This window comes from Dreissena polymorpha, chromosome 8, assembly GCF_020536995.1.
Source record: "Dreissena polymorpha isolate Duluth1 chromosome 8, UMN_Dpol_1.0, whole genome shotgun sequence".
Classification (NCBI taxonomy): Eukaryota; Metazoa; Mollusca; class Bivalvia; order Myida; family Dreissenidae; genus Dreissena; species Dreissena polymorpha.
The window spans coordinates 56,688,717-56,712,467 of record NC_068362.1 but is presented as its reverse complement, the minus strand read 5'-3'; the positions used below and the strand labels follow the sequence as shown (position 1 = coordinate 56,712,467).

Here is a 23,751-nt window from a genome sequence, read left to right as displayed (position 1 = left end):
GGAGTATTGACCGGGGCGGTTTTAACCGGTAAAAACCGCCGGTTAAAACCAGGGGCGGTTGATTGGTGCCAACCCTGTTGTCTATGCTAGGTTGGTTCATAGGCGCCAACGTAGCAGGCTGACTATGCATGTTAGGTTGGTAAATGAGTACCTGGTTAGCATGCTAATTTTGTACAGGTGGGAACCAAAGTAGCAGGTTGATTGTACATGCTAGGTTGGTTGATGGGTGCCTGGGGTTATGTAAACAGGGGCAATGGCTCCCTCATTCTCATCTGAAGCTCTTCCCAGCAAGCCGTGATATCGCCTCCAAGTCAGATATCTGGGAAGCAAGCTCGGCCTTACCTCGATCCTGAGTGTCAGGCCAGGGCTCGCGCTGTCGTTCGCCATTTGAGCCATTTGCGAAAATATTGAGAATTTGGCTCAAGAAAATTCTGATTTGCGAAAATGCTAAAATTTTGAACATTTCATTGAAAATTTCCGCCATTTAAATCCAGACTGGTTTTCTATTGTTTTTTCTTTGTTTCGTTGAAAGTGTTCGCAAATTAAACAATAAACGAAAACCGGTCTGCACCAGAACATGAGACATCGCTTGACCTTGTTGTTATTGAAGCGCACGTGGTATCTGACCAATCAACATTGAGTTCGCTCACGCATACTATTGGGTCATTCATGTGCAGACACAGTTACTATTGTCGTCTGCCAACAACATAGCGGCCGATGGCAAATGTCGTATTTAAATAAATCGTATACAAATGACAAGAAGCGCAACAATTAATAATTTCTAATCTGATTACTTTACACCTTTCTACCGACTATCGATCTGAATTAAAGGATGATCATTAAAGAATTAGTTCTGTGTTGATGATGTTACAGCTTTCTGCCGATTATCGACGTTATCGTTTGAAATTAAAAGATAATAATTAAGTTGTTTTTTTTACCCTCAAGCTATGCTCATGTAAAGAATAATGTCAATCAAATGGTATATTTATTATGTATTTGCTAGGTTACTGGTTTTCATTTTCTGCAATCAAACGATATGCAAATTTTATTTCAAGTGAAAAGCTTGTACATTTTTTCGGACTATCGTTTTCGGATACATTATTTTTCGCTGAATTAAATTTATTTTTGGAGTTCTTTATAGAAGAAATACAATGACGAATACACATGCGGTAATACGGACGATGTGGTTTATATTATATTTTATTGTATTCACCTGAAATTGCAATTGTTCTATAACGCAGAACACTTTGTAAGGGCTCTAGGTGGGGTGGGGGTCTCTGTCCTTTATTCCTGTTGGGTTCCAGCGGCTTCGGTTTTAAGACCCCCGGCCTAATTTTCAGGATTTTAAATTTGGGACAACTTACTTCACTGTTAAGTTTAATGTATAATTAACTTACCTATGTACTTTGACAAGTACCATTATAATTATTTCTATGTTGAAAACTGCATCTTATATTATATGTGATATGTCCTTGTTGTCATTAAAAGAAATATGAACAAGTTGATAGTATATATTATGATTTAAAAATCACTTTTCGCTCGCTGAAAAACGAAAACTGGTTGGCTCAAAGAAATTTTGGGCCAGCGCTAGCCCTGGTCAGGCCCCTCCTTTTGGACAGGCATACCTACCCCCCCACCTTTCGTGTGAGACTGACTCACCAGTAAACAAACGCCCCATGTCTTCTTCATGGGTTTCTTCCACTTCCTCTAGCATACTTGCAAATAACCTTGGATTAGGACGGAAGTCCAACAACCACATATCCTCTTGATCCAGAGGCCGCTGAATAATTATTCCCAATGAGTCTGGGGACAGGTTCCCATTAATTTTCCTAAAATGTATAATTCCCTTAGCCATTTTTGCCCCTACCCCCGGAATTGATGTTAACACATTGGGAGTGTCAAAATTTACTCATATTAATTGTGGCCCCGGTGAGCGACTCTTGCTGCCCACGCAACTCATCTTTCAAATTGCCACTTTATTTAATAAAAATTAAAATATACTTCAAAAACATAAAATTCTAATCAGCGTAGTAATGGACGACAATTAACATAAAATTGCTCACTAATAAACGATAAATAAAATCGCTACCGCTGTTGTTCCTATAAATAATAAAAAAAACTGCAAATAAAAAACACGTCGCTTTAACTTGACGTTAAGCACCAATTTCCTGGGACCCAGTTTACATTCGCAATAACACTGCTATAAATAGAATTGCCAAGGACAAAACTCTTGCCCGTAAACTTCTATTTCCTCGGACTTTAGTTACCGATACATCAGCAATTTACACTGCTATATACAGCAGTCAACCAAACACGTTTTTCATGAACTGCTGCGCACAGAATACGCGCCAACTAATCACGGGAAAATTGCTAATAAAAAAACACGTGGCCGTCCGTTGATTACAAGGCAATTATTGAATGAAACTGTTACAAACAGCATTGGACAATCACGTTTTTTAAACAAATATTTCGCCAACTAATAACACGGCCGGCAAATGCCAACAATGGAAAAGAAAAACTATGATGCCGTCTGTTTTTTTACATACATCTAAAAATAGACAAAAAATGTCTTCAACTTTATAGAAATAACGTTTTAAAACACACAGAACTTCAAATTTAATTTGATGCGACGGTCCAAAGTAAATTACACGATGCTGATTTATTTGCCAATTTTTTTTATAGAACTAGCCTAACAGTTTAAACACAATTACACAAACCCCATCAGTACTACCATTGTAGTGTTTTCACCCGGTTAGCTATTCGTGGGTTTTACAACAATTATCACAACCGCTAGCAAAGATAATATACTAGACTACTCACATGGGCATCGACTAGAATCCTTGTCAGGGTGGCACCAGACGTCCTCGTTGTCTTCAAGGAAACTCGTCGGCTTCACGCGTCTGGTACACTCATCAACAACACGCGTCGGCTCGTCAGGTACACTCATCGGCTACGGCTTGTCCACGTCACGGAATGGCACTTTACTTCTGGGAATGGCCTTCCAGGGAAATACGTGTCATTGACACAATCACAAGCAAACACTTACAACTCACAGACTCACAGTCACAGACTCACTTATATCTTCAGATTCTTCTGGGAATGGCTCTCCAGGGAAATACTTGTTATTGACACACTCACAGGCAAACATACACAGTTACATATACAATACAATACAATATAACATATACAAGCTCACAGTTACTCATAAACAAGTTCACACAGGGACATAGACACATCTACTCACCTCAACGTCCTGTGCACAAGAGACCGTACTATCTCGTGCTGCCCAGCATGCACTATACCAATTTGTTGCTAGTTCCCAATCACAAGGTATGTGCGCGTTTCGTAGGCCGGGCACCGGCACAACAATACAAACAGCTCAGAGTTATTCTTGATAAAACGGTGATTTTCCCCCCAAAATAGCGTCCTTTTTACATAGCAGAAAACCCCTGTCTTCACACGGAGCGTATATTGACAGGAGTTGAATCGAGTATTTGACCCTTACTGTAATTAATTCAATTTTATGCAAAAACTAATCATCCGATTTCATTGATTTATACGTTATCTTGTTGCTTATTAATTCCTCTTTTATAAAAATATAACTTTTAGTATATTTCCGTTGTTATTAATGGATTTATAGCGAGTTTAACACAAGAATTAAACATTTTATGTTTTACCCCCGTGCGTTTAACCTTGTCGATATTTTGTCACGTGACCTGTAGCTATCGATAAGCGTACATCAAAGCGTCATGGGGACACATTTTGATGTACCCACTAGCGTCTTTTTAACCAGGTTTTCCGAAGGAAAAAACTGGTTATTAGATTGGCGAATGCGGGCGGGCTGGCGGGCGGGCGGAACAAGCTTGTCCGGGCCATAACTATGTCGTTCATTGTCAGATTTTAAAATCATTTGGCACATTTGTTTACCATCATTGGACGGTGTGTCGCGCGAAATAATTACGTCGATATCTCCAAGGTCAAGGTCACGCTTTGAGTTCAAAAGTCAAAAATGGCCATAAATGAGCTTGTCCTGGCCATAACTATGTCATTCATTGTGAGATTTTGAAATCATTTGGCACATTTGTTCACCATCATGGGACGGTGTGTCGCACGAAAGAATCACGTCAATATCTCCAATGTCAAGGTCGCCACGACTAAAAATAGATTTTTTTAAAAAACAAACTTACAAAGGGGGTTAATTTTGTTTGTTCATTTCAAAAGTTCAGTTTGAGTTTTCTCCCTTTATCAGATTTTTTTTCACAATGAAAACCTGGTTTTGTGACAATTTTGTCCCTTTTTTCTAATTTTACTTTTACTTCTTGGACGATTTTGACAAATTACAGGCTTTTTCCGCTCCATTTTGGGAATACGCCACACTGGAATTTTGGGAATTTCGCGTCGTGAAAACCCCCCTTTTTTTTGGGGGGGGGGAATTGGGAATTTTTTTTTCAATTGGAAAAAAACAACCCAGATTTGCATTGGGAATGGGGCCGAATTTCGGACCCGTGGCATAGGGCGGAAAAAGCCTGAATTATATATCATTGAAAAGCCTACGTTTTGTAGTTTTCCGATATATAAATATATATGAAGTTTTTATTCTAATTTGGGCAGCCCGGCGAGTTATAACTTTAACTTTTGCAAATATACCGTTTTAGAATCTATATTTACGGTAAATGGTCGTATTTTATACATATTCATAGCGTTTATATTTGGAGTTCAGTTTTAAAACTACATCTTGCTTAGGAGAATAGAATTCTGTATACGATAGAAAAAAAGGTTTTAAAAATGAAAGTAAATAAGGAATGAATTTGTACGAAAGTAGCGCGCGTTCATAACGCTCCGAATATTTGGAGATTTAGAATCTAGGTTGACATGTTCGTACTTTATACCAATTTATAGCGTTTGTACTTGGAGTTCAGTTTTAGAAATTACATCTTGCTAAGGAGAATAGAATTCTGTATACGATAGAAAAAAATGGTTTTAAAAATGGAACTTAAAAGTAAGTAAGGAATGAAAGGTCCAAAGTAATTTAAATACCATGGTGCCGATTTATTTGCCAAAAAATTTTATAGAACTAGCCTAACCGTTAAAACACAATTACACAAACCCCATCAGTACTACCATTGTAGTGTTTTCACCTGGTTAACTAATCGTGGGTTTTTAAACAATTATCACAACTGCTAGCAAAGATAATATACTAAACTACTCACATGGGCATCAACTAGAATCCTTGTCAGGGTGGCACCAGACGTCCTCATCGTCTTCGAGGGAACTCGTCGGCTTCACGCGTCGGGTACACTCGTCAACAACACGCGTCGACTCTTCAGGTACCCTCGTCGGCTACAGCTCGTCCATGTCACGGAATGGCACTTTACCTCTGGGAATGGACTTCCAGGGAAATACGTGTCATTGATGCAATCACAGACAAACACTTACAACTCACAGACTCACATTCACAGTCACAGACTCACTTATATCTTCTGGGAATGGCTCTCCAGGAAAATACTTGTTATTGACACACTCACAGGCTAACATACACAGTTACATATACAATACAATATAACATATACAAGCTCACAGTTACTCATAAACAAGTTCACACAGGGACATAGACACATAGAAATAACCTCGGCGCTTCGATGTACGCTAATCGATAGCTACCGGTCACGTGACAAAGTATCGACAAGCTATTTGCTGATACGGTCCCGTTTCATATCCGTCTCATCTAGAGTCCGTGGTCTACAAACTGCTCTGAGCTTGCTAAATTAAATAAGTTCATGTACTGTAACATGTTGATGTTTTCATATTTACAGGCCTATAAACAGTGCAGAGAGAAAACAGGGTTCCTATTCTGTTGTGGAAGCAAACTCTGAAAAAAAGGAGGTGAATGTAAAGGAAAGATTGGGCATCAACCCAACAACGAAAACCTTTAACTATGACCATGTCTTCACCCAAGATGTCAAACAGACGGATGTCTACAAGAGCATTGTCAGTCCCATCATTAAAGAGGTCCTTGATGGCTACAACTGCACCATTTTTGCGTAAGTTGTAAATAAATATAGACTCTAATGTTTGCGATTTATGATTTATAAATTCTTAGAATTATTGTTTCAATGATTCTTGTTTAATTTTTTTTTCCCACCAATTTGGGAATGCGGCCGGACCTTAATGAATTGGAAAAATACCATTGTTCTAAATAAAATTGGTTCATTTTAGTGTTTGCTAACAAATGCTACAAAATTGAGAATCATTGTTTTTCTTATTATATTTACTAAGGTTTAAAACATAATGAACTTGATGTTTTATTTCATTACTTTTTTGGAATATTTTTGTGTGGAAACCTTTAAGAGGGAATTTTATCTTTTCATTTGGGGACAATATATACAGTGTCGGATCCCCAAATTTGACCAAAGAAAACCCACATTAGTGTAAATGTCAGAAAATCATTCTGACGGTCAATTACATGTACTTATAGAAACTTCTGAATATTGCAAATGTCTAATTTGGCTCATTTATCATAAAATATCTCATCAGATGGGCTGCACAACATTGCTCCATATTTTGAAGAAAGACACTGTTTGCTTGACCCTAGATGTGTTTGCTACTATTCAGGTATGGACAGACTGGGACAGGCAAGACATTTACAATGGAGGGTGAGAGGTCACCAGATCCCAACCTTACATGGGAGAATGACCCACTGACCGGCATCATACCCCGCTCACTGGCAAACATATTTGATCAACTCCAGGTAAGGATTAACTGTTGTTGTTTTTTTTGAAGAAATTGCAATGAAGCTTGCTGTTCTTGTTAATGACAATTTGTGCACCGGCCTTTTAATTACATAAGATGTATCTCACAATGTAATAAAATCATATCACTTTTTTATTTAACTTCTTTAGATAATATAATTTGTTATAATGACATCAAATCCTCATCTGAAAAAACAAACACATGGATGTTGTACACTGTATCTAGCGTGGTTTTTGTCATATACCCACAGCTGACAATTTTTTGTTAACAAGGCCACAACTTTTTAATTTATTGGTTTACAATTTTTTTTTTGGAAAATGGTCCATCAGCCGGTCGAATTTTTTTTTTTAAATTCATTGAATAGAAAAAAAGAAAGAAACCCTATGACCCCAGAAATTTAATTTTAAAAAAAGCCATATTTGAAAGTGTGCATTTAAAGCGGCCATTTGCAATATCCGACTGGTTTATGTTATATGCGTTTTGATAATCGAGTACGATGTCCAATATTATTAGAGAACAAAATTTTTTCTCTTATGGGATTACTGCCCCATAGATGAAAAACAAAACAATGGGCACTTACAAATTTGAATGGGCACTTTGCAAAAATGAATGGGCAATTCTCAAGATTTATTTCGGGTAAAAATTCAACAGACAATAGCAAAATCAGCATCAGTAAATTGTCGACCCCATCAAATTTATTTTTGAGTCTGTGACGCAATTATTACTATATTGTTTAACATTTTAATAATATTAAACAAACCCGATATTATAATTGATAACAAAAGTATTACCTTGCAATTTGATAATTAGTATAAATAATCCAATAAAACACTGCCATTATTTAAGATATATGTGTTTAGGAATTATGTAAACACGGGCGTCCTCCATAGTTAGGAACTGTACAGAAAGTTTGTAAATCGGAATATCTCGGAAAATCATTGATGAATGCAGCGTTCTAGATAAGCTGCGTATCAGCGTAATATACGCATTAGAAATATCAAGATACGCTCAATTGATCATTTCCGTGCGTACATTTAAGCAAGCCAATCTGGACTTATGCAAATGATGTTAATTCTCTGCAAACAACGTAAACAAAAAATATTTTCCATGGCTCACAGTGGTGGAAGCCTTTAAACCAAGGACAGTTAAAAAACAACAAACACTCTAAGAAACCTACTACTATGACGGAATACACATAGTTAATGGTTTATTGTGTTTAACATGATTTAAGTAGTGTGTCAGTACCCCGGTTATTGTTTTACTTTTAGCAAATAACCCTTCAAGCTAGGCAAAATTTTACCATTTACCCACATGCTTTGAAAAGTGGGGGTATTAACCCCAATGGGTCAAAAATTATCTATAACGCTGTAAATGTATCCGTAGATTCAATGCTTAGGGCCGAGTAATTTCAGCAAAGCGGAACTCAACTTGCGTAAAACACTTGCTCAATTAACCGTTAAACTCCACCTCCGTTCTTCGCAAAAGATTCGAAGGTGGGGCTATGCAGGTGCTATTATTAAATTGGGCGATTGTCTTTGAGTAACAAACACATAATTGGTTCGGCATGTTGATTGCTAGACAAAGAAAGCCAATTTTGTCGGCGAGAAATTTGTCACTTTATTGCTTCAGACAGGAAGCGACTTCCCTTTGATGACGTCAAACTGTCAATTCACAGTTTTCACACAGACTGCAAATTTTCTGAAGACTTTAACTGACTCTTTGTTTACAATTCCAGAAAAAAACACATTACATTAAACTTTGGATTAAATTATCAAACAAAATAAAGCAAAAGCGGAAAATATTATTAAATTATTCGCGTCAGTTTAAATAAGACGTTTTGCGTTGTAAATCAACGAGTCTTCATGACAACAACTTTAACAAACATTACTGCGACGACGCAGGGATCGATCTACCTCGATTTTTTTTCATGAACGATCTCATAAGTCGAGTAAGAGCAAACAAATAATTTGTGTAAGAGAAGTTTACCTTATATAAGATTTATGCAACAGGCATCGCATTGCGTTATGGTGCGCATCGAATGATGCGTAGTTTTTTGTTTTAATGGGAGAAGAACGCACTGCGCACCTTTATCCCGATCAATTTGTACTTGCTTGATTTTATTCGCAACCTTACTCAAACCGGATCTTTTTTTTCTCTCGTTTTGCCCCTTTTCAGTGTGGTCGGGAATAAAATATTAAAAAAAAAGACGATTTTCTGATTTTTTTCCCCCATTTTCCAAAAATTAGGGACGGGCAATCCTTAAAAATTCTTTTGTTTGGCATAACCCTACCGACCCACTAAAATCGGCCCGACTGAATTTTGTTGTTGTCACTTTCCAAATAAATTTTTTTTTTTGCTCGCTGAAAATTCTTTCTGTTTATTTTGCCTTTCCGCTTTTTATCCTTTCCAGTTATTTGCGTCATTTAATTCAATGCTCTTTCAAGGATATCTAGAATAGCAATGAACAAAACGCGTACCGGTATTTATTTGAGTCGCCTATTTATTTGACATATGCATATGCGATTAATTAGACTTTAAATACAATTAAACAGCTCATGTTTTTCTCGTATCCCTTTAATTAAATTACGCTGCTGTCTTTCAGGATAGTTTGGGAGAAAAAAAACCTGATTAATTATCACCGTTCAATTTAATTCGGCAGAGATGTGTAATATTATTGCCATATAACTACAGTACACTCCATGCGTTCCTTAATTTCCCTCCATACGCCGCGTGCAGTAACGCAGAGGGAGATAAAGAAAATTTCACGATACGCAGCGTTTGCATGATTTTGGGCGCCACATTGAACAATCGGCAAAATTGATAAGCCGACGCAGCGGCCCTCGGGTTGGCAACACGGGGAAACTTCGTGTTTTACGAGATAACGATCAATTTAACTTTGTTTACTTCCTGATTTTCAAATTAAATTACATTTACATGTATTACAAGTACCTGTATATATATATTTATTTATATATATATATAATATACCACTAAAAAAAAAACAACTAAGATAGATCGATCCCCACGTGGTTGTAGAAGTAGTTGTATAGAAAACTCGTTGATTTACGACAAACAAAACGTCGTCTTTTAACTGATACTTACCAATTAATATAATCACAGTTTGCAACATTGTTTTTATTTTGATAATTTAATCCAAAGTTTTCATGTAAGCAGGTGTTTTTTCTATATTGAACATGTAAACAAATGACCAAGGACCCTAAAAGTCTCGCAAATCTGTGTGAATTGACAGTTTGACGTTATCAAAGGAAAGCCGCTTCCTGTCTGAAGGCATAACTTGCTCAAGTAAACACGTTCAACAAATGCATAAGGAATGGTTTAAATTGTCGGAACAAAATCGATTCTCTGCTCACTAATGCATTTATTTTCTCTTTGTACGTAGGTTATTCAATTGATTGCTAAAAGAAGGTGGTAACTATTGAGTTGATAGTTGCATTAAATATTCACAGTTGTATTCTAATTGCATCGACATTCAAAACAATGTTTACCAGTAATTATGGACCAAATCGGCAGAGTGACATTCACACATTTTAATCCCTTATGTCAAAACACCGCAGACAGCAGTCTACACAATTGGTCAGTAGACAAGCTTTGCAAGTTTTTATAACGTCAAACACTTAATCCAGTTCCGCCCAGATGTCTTCTTTAATCAGTTTACAGTACAATTACTGTTTAAATAATTACTCTACTAAAATACCGTAACAATAAAGATTCAGCGTGTTCGATTTGAAATTATTTTGGAGGAAATATCAACTTATTTGCGATATAATTTTGTTAAAAAATACCAAAGAAACTTTTAACCGAAATCAACAGAATTAAGTGTTCTCTGCGCTACAAAGTTTGCATAAAAAAATCAATACACGCACGCTTTGCAGGAGTATACCTTGACCTTGTACATTGCAGCATAATTTTCACGCGCTTTTGTCGGGAAATATACATGATGACTGTATATTGGAAGCATTTGTAAATGTGTTAACATTTAAAAACGTAGTGTGTTTCGGATAACTAATTATTATTCTCATTTGGAAATTTTACGGAACATTTAGTTTAGTTTAAACCTATTTATTTTAGCTCGAATGCATCGAAAGCCCAAGGCTTATATAAACGCTCTCGAGTCCGTTTCCGGACATTTATCCTTGTGTTATAATATATGTGTTATGATTTAAATAATAATTTGTCAAAACGCTTGACATGTCGTATATTTATTCATATTGTAGACGTATCTGTGAATTAAAAACATAATTTTTATACGTATTAATTTTCTTTTCAATTATCTTTATTTTTATACAGTATTTAAACAATTTTTAATAACAATGTTTTTATTTTTAGCATGCCCAGTAGCACACTGCTAACGCAGTGTTGCGCGGCGGTCGCTGATAAGAACGGAAATTGTCTGCATTTTCCAACTAGGCTAAAGTAATACACGCCGCGGGCATTAGCGAACTCGGCGGAACGCCACGTTTTACCTCGCTTTCAAACTCTGCGTAAACACTCGCTAGCAGGAAAATAAACGCGGAGTGAGCGCGTTTTTGGGGGAAAACGAGTGGAGTGTACTGTAATTATTTAATTATCACTCTTTTATTCAGATCAGTAAATATTCAGAAGAAAGATGAAAAGTTGTCAGCTTAGAAATATTTATTGACGGGTATTGTCAGGTTTTTGTTTCATTTGTTTATCTCTAGCGACCAGCCGCTATTTTGAAGGCAGACTGCGATATTAAATGTGTATTCAAATTATACAACATCTGCGCATAAATGACCCAATATTATCCGATTGCTCCACCCTTTCTCACGTTTCATTCGACAACTTCATGCCATGTGAAAGCAAGCTCAATGTTGATTGGCCAGCTACCATGTGCACATCAATAAAAATAAGACCAGGTCAAGCGATTTCTTATCGGGTACAGACCGGGTTTGGTTAATTGTTCGAATTGCAAACACTTTCATTGAAACAAAGAGACAAATATACAGAACCAGTCCGGATCAAAATGGCGGATGTTTTCAATGAAATTTTACTAGATTTTCGAATTTTCGCAATTTAGAATTTTATGAGCTAAATTCTCAATATTTGTATGTCCCCCACTATAGTAGTGGGGGACATATTGTTTTTGTCCTGTCTGTTGGTTGGTTGGTCTGTTGATTGGTTGGTTGGTCTGTTGGTTGGTTGGTCTGTTGGTTGGTTTGCGCCAACTTTAACATTTGCAATAACTTTTGCAATATTGAAGATAGCAACTTGATATTTGGCATGCATATGTATCTCATGGAGCTGCACATATTGAGTGGTGAAAGGTCAAGGTCATCCTTCAAGGTCAAAGGTCAAATATATGGGTCAAAATCGCTCATTTAATGTACACTTTTGCAGTATTTCAATATTCAAGATAGCAACTTGATATTTGGCATGCATGTGTATCTCATGGAGCTGCACATTTTGAGTGGTGAAAGGTCAAGGTCAGAGGGCAAAATTATGTGGACAAAATCGCTCATTTTATGAGTACTTTTGCAATATTGAAGATAGCAACTTGATATTTGGCATGCATGTGTATCTCATGGAGCTGCACATTTTGAATGGTGAAAGGTCAAGGTCAATTTCATCCTTCAAGGTCAAATATATGGGTCAAAATTGCTCATGTAATGTCACTGCTGCAATATTGAAGCTAGCAATTTTATATTTGAAATGCATGTGTATCTCATGGAGCTGCACATTTTGAGTGGTGAAAGGTCAAGGTCATCCTTCAAGGTCAAACGTCATATAGGGGGACATTGTGTTTCACAAACACATCTTGTTGCAAAAGGCGCAGATGGCTCAAATGGCGAACGACAGCACGAGCATTGCAAAACTATTTTTTTCTCTTTGTTTCCATGAACGTTTTGAAGCGCATATGGTAGCTGGCCAATCAACATTGAGTTTGCTATGGGGTAATATTGGATAATTCATGCGCAGATAATGGAATACAGAGTTAAAATTGTCGTCTGCCTGCAATATAATGGCCGATGGCAAAAGTCGTATAAAAAATAAGCAAATAAAAATAAGCGTAACACTCAATAAATTATTTTTAAGCCGATCACTTTATAACTTTCTACCGTCTATCGATCTGAATTAAAGGATGATGATTAAATAATTAGTTTCATGTCGAAGATGTTACACCTTTCTGTTCTTGATTGAAATTAAAATGTTATAATTACTTTGTTGTTTTTTACTCACAAACTATGCTATTGTAAAGTTATATGTCAACCAAATAGTATATTAATTACGTATTTGCTAGGTTACTTGTTTCCATTTTCTGTAGTCAAAAGATATGCACATTTTCATGTGCAAAATGCGTACAATTTTTCGGACTCTCGTTTTGGGATAAAGTATTTTTTGTCGATTATATTATATTTTTGATGTTCTTTATACAAAAAATAGACTTACGAATACATGTGCGGTGATAGGGACGGTGCAGACAAATATTTACCAATTTCCTTTCATGAGGCAGAAGACTTGGAGCTTTATTTGATAATTACCTTTCAGTTTGGTATATGTCGGAGTTCAATTTCAGAAAAAAAAATACAAAAAAAAAAAAACCTACCTACCTACCCACCCCAAATTTACCTGGGTCGGGATATGCCAAACAAACAATTTTTTAAGGATGGCCTCAGCGGTTTTGAAAACCAAGAAATATAAAAGTCGTGGCCCAAAGAAAATCTCTGTGGCCTGAAGGTGTTTCTATCACGATTGAATCATTAGCTTGGCGTTTTCGGAGAAACCCCGAGGTATTGTCATAGCCAGGTCGCCGTCCGCGTCGTGCTTAAACCTTAACATTTTGTTAAGGTTTTGAACACTGCCTCTAAAATCAAATTGCTTCCACCTACAACTTTGAAACTCAATATGTAGATGCACCTTGATGAGTTCTACACACCACACCCATTTTTGGGTCACTAGGTCAAAGGTCAAGGTCACAGTGACCTTTTAAAAAATCTGACAAGCTTTCGTTTATCATGCTCCCCCAAAATTTATTTTGGGAGGGGGCATATAATCGCCGCTTCATCTGTCCATGTGTGTGTCTGTCTGTCCGTCCGTGCACATTTTTTGTCTGGGCTATTTCTCAGCAACTAATGACCGGAATTCAATGAAACTTTATGGGAAGCTTCACTACCAAGAGGAGATGTGCATATTATCAGCGGGTTCTGGTCGGATGATTTTTCACAGAGTTATGGCCCTTTGAAATTTTCTATAAAAAAATTCTTGTCCCCCGAACTACTGTGCCCTCAAGACGTTTCCTTTAATCTGAATATATAGTGCAATATTGTGACAAAAAAAACCTCCGACGAATTCTTGTTCAAACGTGCACCAGCTGCCGAGCGTGGCACCCGTTATGCGGTGCTCTTGTTATATTGTATGTTTAAAGCTAGTTGTGTGTTCAGTCACAGGAGGTGGAGTTCTCTGTGCGTGTCTCGTTCCTGGAGCTGTACAATGAGGAGTTGTTTGACCTGCTGGGATCCTCAGTGGACCCGCTACGGCTCAAGATCTACGAGGACAGCACTAGAAAGGTAGGCAGGGCTTTTAAAAGTTAATGGATATGGTATCCACCTAGCAACTTGGAGGTCGACGGTTCAATCTCTACAGTAGGAACATTCTTTAAATCGCCCCAAAATACACAAAGTACTGGTTTTAGTTCGAGGAAACTCGAGAGTGTTTCAATAAGCCTTTGGATTTTGATGCAATCGAGTTATAATATATAGGTTTAAACTAATCAGGGTTGCGATTCCTCCGAACTGCTGATTTCCTTCCTTGCAGTGCAAAAATCTCTTTCTGGTTTATTCAAGCAAGGTATATAATGACAGTACAAGCATACGAACAACACGGTTATTTCAGGGGTCTCGCGAGTGGGCGAAATGGGCGATTTCTTCGCCAAATTAATCTTAAATTCGCACATTAATTTCATTAAGGCGAAGTGACTTATCCTGACCTCCTTTCAATGATTTACTTTGTGCAAGACATTGACTGATTAAAATCAATTTGAAGTGGAAAATTGACACAGGAGGATTCTCAGCCATAAGTTGCCCTATTTGCAGGTCATGCAAAGTTGAACATTCAAAAGAACAGTCTGGAGCTATTACACTTATCAAAATTGCCTTGATTAGGGTAAAGTGATCGTGAGTCGGACAGGATCTGAAGTCGGACGTTTTTGGACCCGTTTTTCTGTCGATTTTCGACAGTTCAGCATGTAAACAAGTGTACATTAACCGAAATAAATATTTAAACCAATCAAATAAGTTGTTTGTCTGTTGTGGCGTTCTTTCCAGCATTCCTGAAGTTCATTTCTAAAAATACCATCACGGGCGCGAATTTCAAAATTGACAATGCAAAAGAAGAATGTTTTGTTTGCATTTGAAACAGTTTAACAGTGTTGACATCTGTTTGAGCAATTTACATCATTGTTTAAGCTGTAGATTTATGATCATTTTGTAAACTAAATTAAAGTTTAATCGTAGTTTCTTTGAATTGATCAACAAATTTCCCCACCGACAACATGAACCATTTTAGATATTGAGTCGGACAGCAAAACAACGCAATTTGATATTGAGTCGGACACTGTCAGACTCATGGTCAGTTTTGAATAAACAATGTTTAATCTATATTTACATATGAAAGTTTACAGATAGGTCTCAAATACAGAAATAAGCCTATTTTATTACGTGTTTACGTGGAACTTAATGCAAATGTTGACAAAAGTCCAATAGCTCTTATATGTTCCATTCATCAAACAGTTTACTCGGTCTGTGCTAGATTTTTCTAATTTATTTATGCAAAGTTTGTGTTTTTTACTACTTTTGTTTAAAAGTTTATTTCCAGCACAAAATGAGCACGTCAACCAAATTCTTACACATTGCGCTTCCCGAAATTCGTCGATATCTAACGATGTTAATTCATACAAAAATATCATGTGAGAAATTGGGCTACGTTGGTAATAATAGGATTTTACCACTATTTTACACTGTTTGCACTTTGTAGTTAATAGTTTGTGCTGTCGTATTTCACTGTTTAATTAATAGAATGAAGAAAGTGATAATCCGCAAGTTTTGTGTTGTCGGTATGCACCATACAGGTGCGAAGCAGCTAGAAGTCGGTCCATTGCATTATTGTCGTCATGAACCTGGTAACAGGAAGGACTGTTATGCGATTGCAGTTTATGGAGACTCACACCTGCACCAGCGCCGATAGTATCTACGGCGTGAAGATGTCCTAATGCTCAAAACTGTATTGAATTTTGCAAATGGTCGTATTACCTTCGGGCCAAAATGTCCCCAGAAAAGTTTTCAAAGCTGCGCGTGCCGATGCAAAATTGCAGTATCGGATTCCGTTGCTGCGAAACAGATGCAGACTCCATAGCTGAGCCTGAGATATAAGAGTTCATACATATAAAATTTATTAACATTCTGTGAAATATGACAGTGCAGCTACAGTTGACAGTTTCTTATTTTCAATGTTTTATTTATTATGTTTGTTTATATTTGCCAATAAATAAAAAAAATGTATTTAAAACGCTTCGGCTAAATTTTTGATATTTCAGTGGCTCCATATAATCGGGATGTCTGTTCGCCGCGATGAATATAATGTTCCCAAATCGTCTTTGCCTGATAGGGTGACTGGTAAAGCACGGCGCTACCTGGGGTAAAAAGCCTCAAATGTCCTCGACTGATGAAAAGGATCTTATTGAGGCCGCCACTTCATAAGCGGCCAGGGGTCTTGGGTTTAGTAAAGGCACCATTTTTAGGTACATGGGGATTTTTGCCGATTAGAAAGGCGCATCGTTTAAGCGTGGCAGACCTTCGGATATGTGGTGGATATTGATAAAGCTCAAAGCTCGGAACCCTGAATTCTCCTTGCGAAGCCCTCAGGTAACTGCAGCTAACAGGCAGACGGTCATAACGCGTAATGCACCAAAAGAAAAAAAAAGTCGCGTACACACATGTTTGAGTGGTTTTGGTTTTGTAACTGGATTACTCATAAATACGAATTAGAAATTATGCTGTACATTGTATTTGTCTTTAGCTTGAAAAATGAATCTTCAATCGTCAACGTGTTTTCGATACCCGATGGGCTTCATAGACGTTCATGTCCACACACGCTAACACACGTAGTGCATTTAGCAAGGCATCGTAACTATATAGTTGCCCAATATTAACCTGATACTCGTGAATAGTGTGAAAATAAATTTAGCAAAACCTCCCTGGTCTAGTATGGCAATCACCAATCGAACTTGTATGCACCGGGAGCGAAGTCGAACCCGGGTTGCCGAGCTTAGAAGCGCGTGTAGCAACCACTGGTCGATAACGCAAGTATATAAGTAATTTTTCATCATATAATTAAAATTAATTCATTTCAATATAAACCAAATATTGAAAAACATTAATAGAACAAATATTTTTTGCATTATTGACTTAAAATAGTATTAAACCATATAATACATGGTCATTTACTCTTGACATCTCTCACTGTCCGATTCAATATCAAAACTGCCCGACTCACAATCGAACTGGAGTAGCTGTATTCAACTACATATATAGGCGAAATCTAAACTGTTTTGCCTGCAAAAACGGTTGAAATGTGTAGCGGGAATAATATGCTGGGTACCAGTATGAAGAAACCGTCCTGACAGTTCTAAATATAGACAATCCCAGAAATCGATTTTTCTTTCCGGATTACCCGCCCCTGAATACCCGCGCGCGCCTCCAAAACGGTACTGAAGAAATAAACATGGACCTATATATTTGTGTATAGGTCCCTACGCAAAACAAGGAAGCGAAACGGGTTTATCAAATATATTTGAGGATTTAAAGAGTTTCTGTTATCGATCTGACAACCAGAAAATAGTTCGTGTTTTTTTATTAATATAAATTACGTAATTAGTAGAAATAAGGTTCATCTGCATACGTTTAAGAGTAATAACACACAGCATGGACATGGACCTATTTGTGTAGGTCCCTGGCATGAATAAGGTCTTGATTGTCATTTAACATGTTAATTAAAGGTGACGCGTGATATCTTATCTAAATTTCGGTATCAACACATGTGCAGACATGTGGTGTCACGGGCAAACCCATAAACGCTTTTAATCCACACTTGGAACATCGCCTCCCATTGAGCGAATTCGTTCGCTCCTTTATCGCTGATGTTTTTTTCAAGAGATGTATGTTGCTGTCATTTATAATCCATAATTAAAGAAAAATAAATCACTTATTTCGTGCGTGTTTTTATTTTTTAAGCGTAAATTTAGACCGTTTTACGAACATTTAATAAAGACATACGTTTAGGAAATCTAGAGAACGCAATTGGAACTATTTAAGTTTATTTAAGGCTCATTATTTTTCATGTTGAACATTTTAATCGTGAATTAAGATGTTATTAAGAAAATTTAATAATATTTCAGGCAACATGTAAAACGTTATTTAAATAATAATATAAGAAAGTTGTAGACAAATGCTGATATGTCCTTTTCAATAAAAAAGTATGACATATCCTGACATCTTACACAGTTTTGCAAGCGAATAACTCCGATACTTGTTCATTTAAATCACAAAATTCATTTCCGGCTAGTTATTTTTGTATTAGATTGAGAGCGATTTTTAAATAAAAGATTGCTAAAAACCACTTTAGTTTTAGACTAAACTTGATACATTATTTTAATTAAAAAAAATCTCTACCTGAAAATCTTACAGAGTTTCGATAACAAAGATTTACGAAACAATTTTAGAATCACAAACTTCATTTCGGCTATAGATTTGTATATTACCTTTAAAATGACACTTACAGGGAAAATATTAATAGCGAAATGGTAACTGTTTAGACAAACAAAGAGATGTATTATTCAATTAAAGAAGTCGTCCTAAGTCTTTAATCTTACAACGTTTCTTAATGAATATCTCCGGAAAGTATAGAAAGTACGACATTTAATAAGAAATAATATAGGCTTAAACAAAGGCAGATATCAATTTAATTGTCTACATCGATCTTTAATCTATCTAATTAATATCAAAGATCTATCCAAACAATATGGTCTGAATGGATGCTTCCAATCTTTATATATTGATAGATCTTTGTTAATATCTTCGGCACTATTTACGCTAAAATCACAACGTTTACTTCACACTTTAGATATTTCTATACCTTTATAATTATGCTTGAAAAATTTTATTCCATAAAAATAATTAAATTTTATACAAAGGCATTATGCTGAAAGGTATGCTTAAAAATGCCAACTCGGCCTTAAACATTACGTGTTGTCACTGAATATTGTTGCAGAGACACATATTTTTATGAATCTTTCGTGTAATTTTTTAATTTAAATTATATTGATTTACGATGTGATACATATCGACACTTGGTTTCATGTTTCACTTGTTTTCATTCCTAATGTGCGAAGTCATAAAGTACTGTTTATTGGAATAAAGCGGGTGTACACTATGATAACGTTGTAATCTTCAATTCTTCAGTACCGTTTTCAATCGCGGGTTACGTAATAGCCAATATGGCGGCGCCCATGTTATCGATTCTGGGATTGTCTATAGCTCAAATCATTCGAAACGGAAAACACTGTCCGACTCACGATCACTTTACCCTAATTGCCTTGTGCTGGCTACAGGCTACCAATAACTATGATTCAGCAAAGTTAAATGGCCCATTAAAACAATACTCAAGAATGATCAAATGGGAAGAGGTAACCTAGCATTGGCAATACATATAAAGCTCGTTTACAGGTCTTATTTGTTATCTCTGCTGTAAAATGAGATTTTAAATGAATTTTTAATTTGCTTAAAATTTACAAGGAAGTAAAAAGATTCTGAACATTTCTGGTTTTGAAGTTTTAATTGATACACCTGTACAAGAAAAAATAAATGTTAAAAGTACCATCATAATTTACAATCAATGACAAAGAAGAAAAATGTAGGTTTTATACACATGTCTTATCTAATTATAAATGAAATGCAGACTTTTGAAATCTACCATCCATTTCAGTCTCTATTATAGAAATTATTTCAGCAGTAATGAGGCTTACCAGTTATTACATAAATAGCATGTGAATTAAGCGTTTAATAATTTAATTAAACTCAGTTTAATACACCAATATGAATAACACAACATTAACACTTAAGTGTGTGTGTTTGTATTTGTAAATATTGTCCTCAAAAGTGCAAAATGAGAGTTGTTTCTGATTAATGATAATTGACATGGTGTAATGAGGGGTATAACATAAGTGAAGAGTTGATTGAACGCTGAACAGAAACCATTTTATTTTTTAGTTGCCTCACTTGTCCCTAATTTTAGCTGAAGGAGAACTCACTTTTCCTTCAAATTTGAACCTAGGCTGAGTCCTGAATCTATCTTTTGAAGCAAAATATACGCAAAACTAAGATCTATGATGCAAATGTACCATTTGCCCAAAAGATATCACCACTTCTCCCTATTTTGGCTTTAGGGAGAAATGACTTTTCCCTAAGTTTTGAGCCTAGCTAGACCCCTGTTATTTATGTCGCATTAAAGTTAAACATAGCTAGTTTAATATGTAGTATTAAAGCAGAGTGTTTTATAATTGTGACCCCAAAACAGTTTAAAGTCATAATGATTCTACTGCACAGTTACATAGACATATCTATCATATGTGTGCTGTTTAAATATGTGGAACCATATAGATTTAATACGCATATGGTTATATGGTCTTTTAAGGCCGCAAATTTGCAATTTTATCTCATGATTTTTACCAATGTAACAGAAAGTTTTCCTTGTTGCAATTTATGTTGCACACTAAATTCCAAGCTGAACGCACAAAAAGAAAAGAAAAATCTCGATTTTTTTTTGTTGAAATAGGAAAATATGAAGTGTCTAAACATTTGACATTATAAAACCCATATTCATGGATTCTTTTGTATGATTATGCAGGGCTCTGTGATCATCCAAGGTCTGGAAGAGATCATTGTGAAGAGCAAGGACGAGGTGTACGAGATACTGGAGAGGGGCGCCTCTAGGAGACAGACTGCTGCCACCCTGCTCAATGCTTTCTCAAGGTAACTGTTGGGTTTTGTCTGTCCGTCTAGAACACCTTTGTATCCAGATAAATACGTTGGAACTTCTTGTGCTGATTTCATTGAAACTTGGCATGAGTGTTGGTATGGATATGAGGATGATTTCTGTCAAATGCAGTCACAATCTATTTGCGAAAAATGTAGTTATGGCCCTTTTTGTCCTGAAAATAAGCACACTTTTGCGTCTGGAGCTACAACTATGAACTGCAGGTGATGTTGAAACTTGGTATGAGTGATGCACTTCAAACTGCAACACAAACCATTTGTCAATAACAGTACCGTAGTTTAAGTTTTCGAACACTCTAAATTTGTTGACACCCCCTTTTTTAGCCACAATAGTTATTGTCCCCACCGGTGAAATGGGAGGGGACTTATGGTTTGCGCTCTGTCAGTCTGTCTGTCCGTCACACTTTTTTTGATTCTACACAGGGGACAAAAATTCCACTCGTCCGCTTGTATTGACTAGTGAAATACTGAAAGGACTAGTGAATTTCCCTAAAGCTCTCGTCCTACAGGACGAGTGAAAAAAGCTGATGTTAAAATATGTGTTTTCTGACCAGTAAGACTCTTTTTCATTCAATAAAATAATTTTCTTAAAGCATTTCTATTCCGAAAGTAGAACGCAAATGAACCGGAAATAGTATTGATTTTTAAAGAATTATTAACCTGAAAGTACGGTTTTTAACCAGTCTGAAAAATGTCTGATAAACGAGCATTCTTTAAAGGGGGCCGGGGCGATGTTCGAACGTCCGAAACAAAAAGCATGCGAGCATTAGAAAAAAAGGAAATTACAGCAGTCGGTGTACGATAAGACCAAACATTCGCAAACTATCCAAAATGCGTGGTTTCATGAATATTCGTGGGGCCTTTGAAATCTTTATTTCACACATATTTGAAGGACGAGTGCATGTGTTTGCAGGACGAGTGAAAATTTTAATGCACCCGTCCTGCAGGACGAGTGCAGTTTGGAAATATTTTTGTCCCCTGCTGCGATAACTTTAAAAGTTCTTCATATTTTTTCATGAAACGTAAAATATGGAAAGATGGCAATATGGAGATTATGCACATCATTTCATTTTGTTCTTATGTCAATAATTATGGTTGCTATGGCAACAAATATATATAAAAAATCTGACAATGGTGGAGTTTCACAGGTAGGGGACCATATAGCTTGGCAATCTCTTGTTTATCTTGGCTCTTAAAATTTGGACAAACAGGTTTTCCGCCATAATTAATGACTATGAATTTATGACAGTATATACTACAGCACTAATTTTAACCAATTTTCGCACTGTATTCGGTTATCTGATGACACTTTGATTAAGGGTTTTTACAACCAGATAAATGTCATAAAATGTAGCAGATGAATGGCAGAGTGCAAGTAACAGTAACACTTGTGTTTATATTCTGTTTGCTCTGCGTTTTCCATTCAAACCAGTGTATTCAAAGTGTGTTTGCTCTGTGTTTCAGTTGCTCACAATCTGTGTTTTCCATTCATACTGTGTTTATTGGTGATGTTTTTTCTCTGTGTTTTCCATTCAAACCAGTGTATTCATACCATGGTGTTTGCTCTGTGTTTCAGTCGCTCCCACTCTGTGTTCACAGTCACCATACACACCAAGGAGAATACCATGGAGGGAGAAGAGCTCTTGAAAACTGGCAAATTACACTTGGTGTGCATACCTTGTTTAGTCCACATTTCCCAAATGTCAAATATGTAATTGCTGTCTAGCAAGATATGCAAGATACTTCTTTCATGCTTTCAGTGGTCCTCACATTTCTGAGTTTTTTGCTGACAAAGTGCAGTCTATAAAAATGTTTTGATTTTGTTGAGCGACTAACTACTACCTTCCGTAAGCAATTAAATAGAAACTTCAAATATGTCTTCACACAGAAAAGTAGATATGCAAGAGGCTTTTTGCTCATTAGTATTGCACTGGTTTCCAGGTTGATTTGGCCGGTTCCGAGAACATTGGTCGGTCTGGTGCGGTTGACAAGCGAGCGCGTGAGGCGGGCAACATCAATCAGAGTCTTCTAACCCTGGGAAGGGTGATCACGGCCCTGGTGGAACACGCACCCCACATACCTTACAGGTGACATTATATACTACCCTTCAACAAACAACATTATAACCTGCAGCAGGGCTCCGGCTGGGTTGAAATTTTCTGTAGCCAATTTTAACTCGTTATGTCTGACTACCTATTACTTTGGATATTTTAAGGGTGATTATAAAAGAAACCTTTTAACCAAATGAAATTTCTTGAGCCACATTCTCTTATTTTTAGCCATTGGATAATTTGGCAAATGGCAGAGCATGCCCTGACCTGCATGAATTTTCAATTAATGTGTGACTGTGTGCTATTGCAATTGTTATATCTGGTTTCCAAATTGCTTTAGTTTTCCTCAATTTATATTTGATTTTTAGCGAGGCTGTTTTCGGAGAGAACCTGAGCTATTGTCATAGCCAGCTCGTCGTCCGCTGTCCGCCGTAAGCGTCGTGCTAAAACCTTAACATTGGCCATAACTTTTTAAATATTGAAGATATTTGATATTTGGCATGCATGTGTATCTCATGGAACTGCACATTTTGAGTGGTAAAATTTCAAGATGAACATCATCCTTCAAGGTCTAGGGTCGAAAAAACAAAGTCAAGGGAAGTAATAAGCTTTAAATGGACATAGTTATCTGACCTGCCCACGTATATATTTTTGTTAAATAAATCAAAGCAGCGCAGTAGGTGTCAGGGTTCGCACAGGGCTTGAAAAGTGCTTGAAAATGAGTCCTAGGCTTGAAAAGCCCTTGAACAAAGGTTGGCCTTGAAAAAGTGCTTGAAAAGTGCTTATTTCATGTAAAAAAGCCTTGAAAATGTTTATTTCTGTTCAAAATTACTTTTATCATCGCTTTAATTATTAACTTAAAT

The 23,751-nt window shown here is 36.5% G+C and overlaps 1 protein-coding gene across 2 annotated transcripts in view; it reads left to right on the top strand.

Annotated features, from left to right (window-relative positions):
• The window catches only part of LOC127841759 (kinesin-like protein KIF11), a 61,972-nt gene that overhangs the window by 9,124 nt on the left and 29,097 nt on the right, over positions 1-23,751 (top strand). For both annotated transcript variants that reach the window (XM_052370809.1, XM_052370808.1), the window contains exons 2-7: positions 5,814-6,041; positions 6,613-6,748; positions 14,172-14,297; positions 20,689-20,813; positions 22,414-22,504; positions 22,779-22,924. In XM_052370809.1, coding sequence (XP_052226769.1) covers positions 5,814-6,041; positions 6,613-6,748; positions 14,172-14,297; positions 20,689-20,813; positions 22,414-22,504; positions 22,779-22,924 — 852 coding nt within the window. The remainder of the gene's footprint in view (positions 1-5,813; positions 6,042-6,612; positions 6,749-14,171; positions 14,298-20,688; positions 20,814-22,413; positions 22,505-22,778; positions 22,925-23,751) is intronic.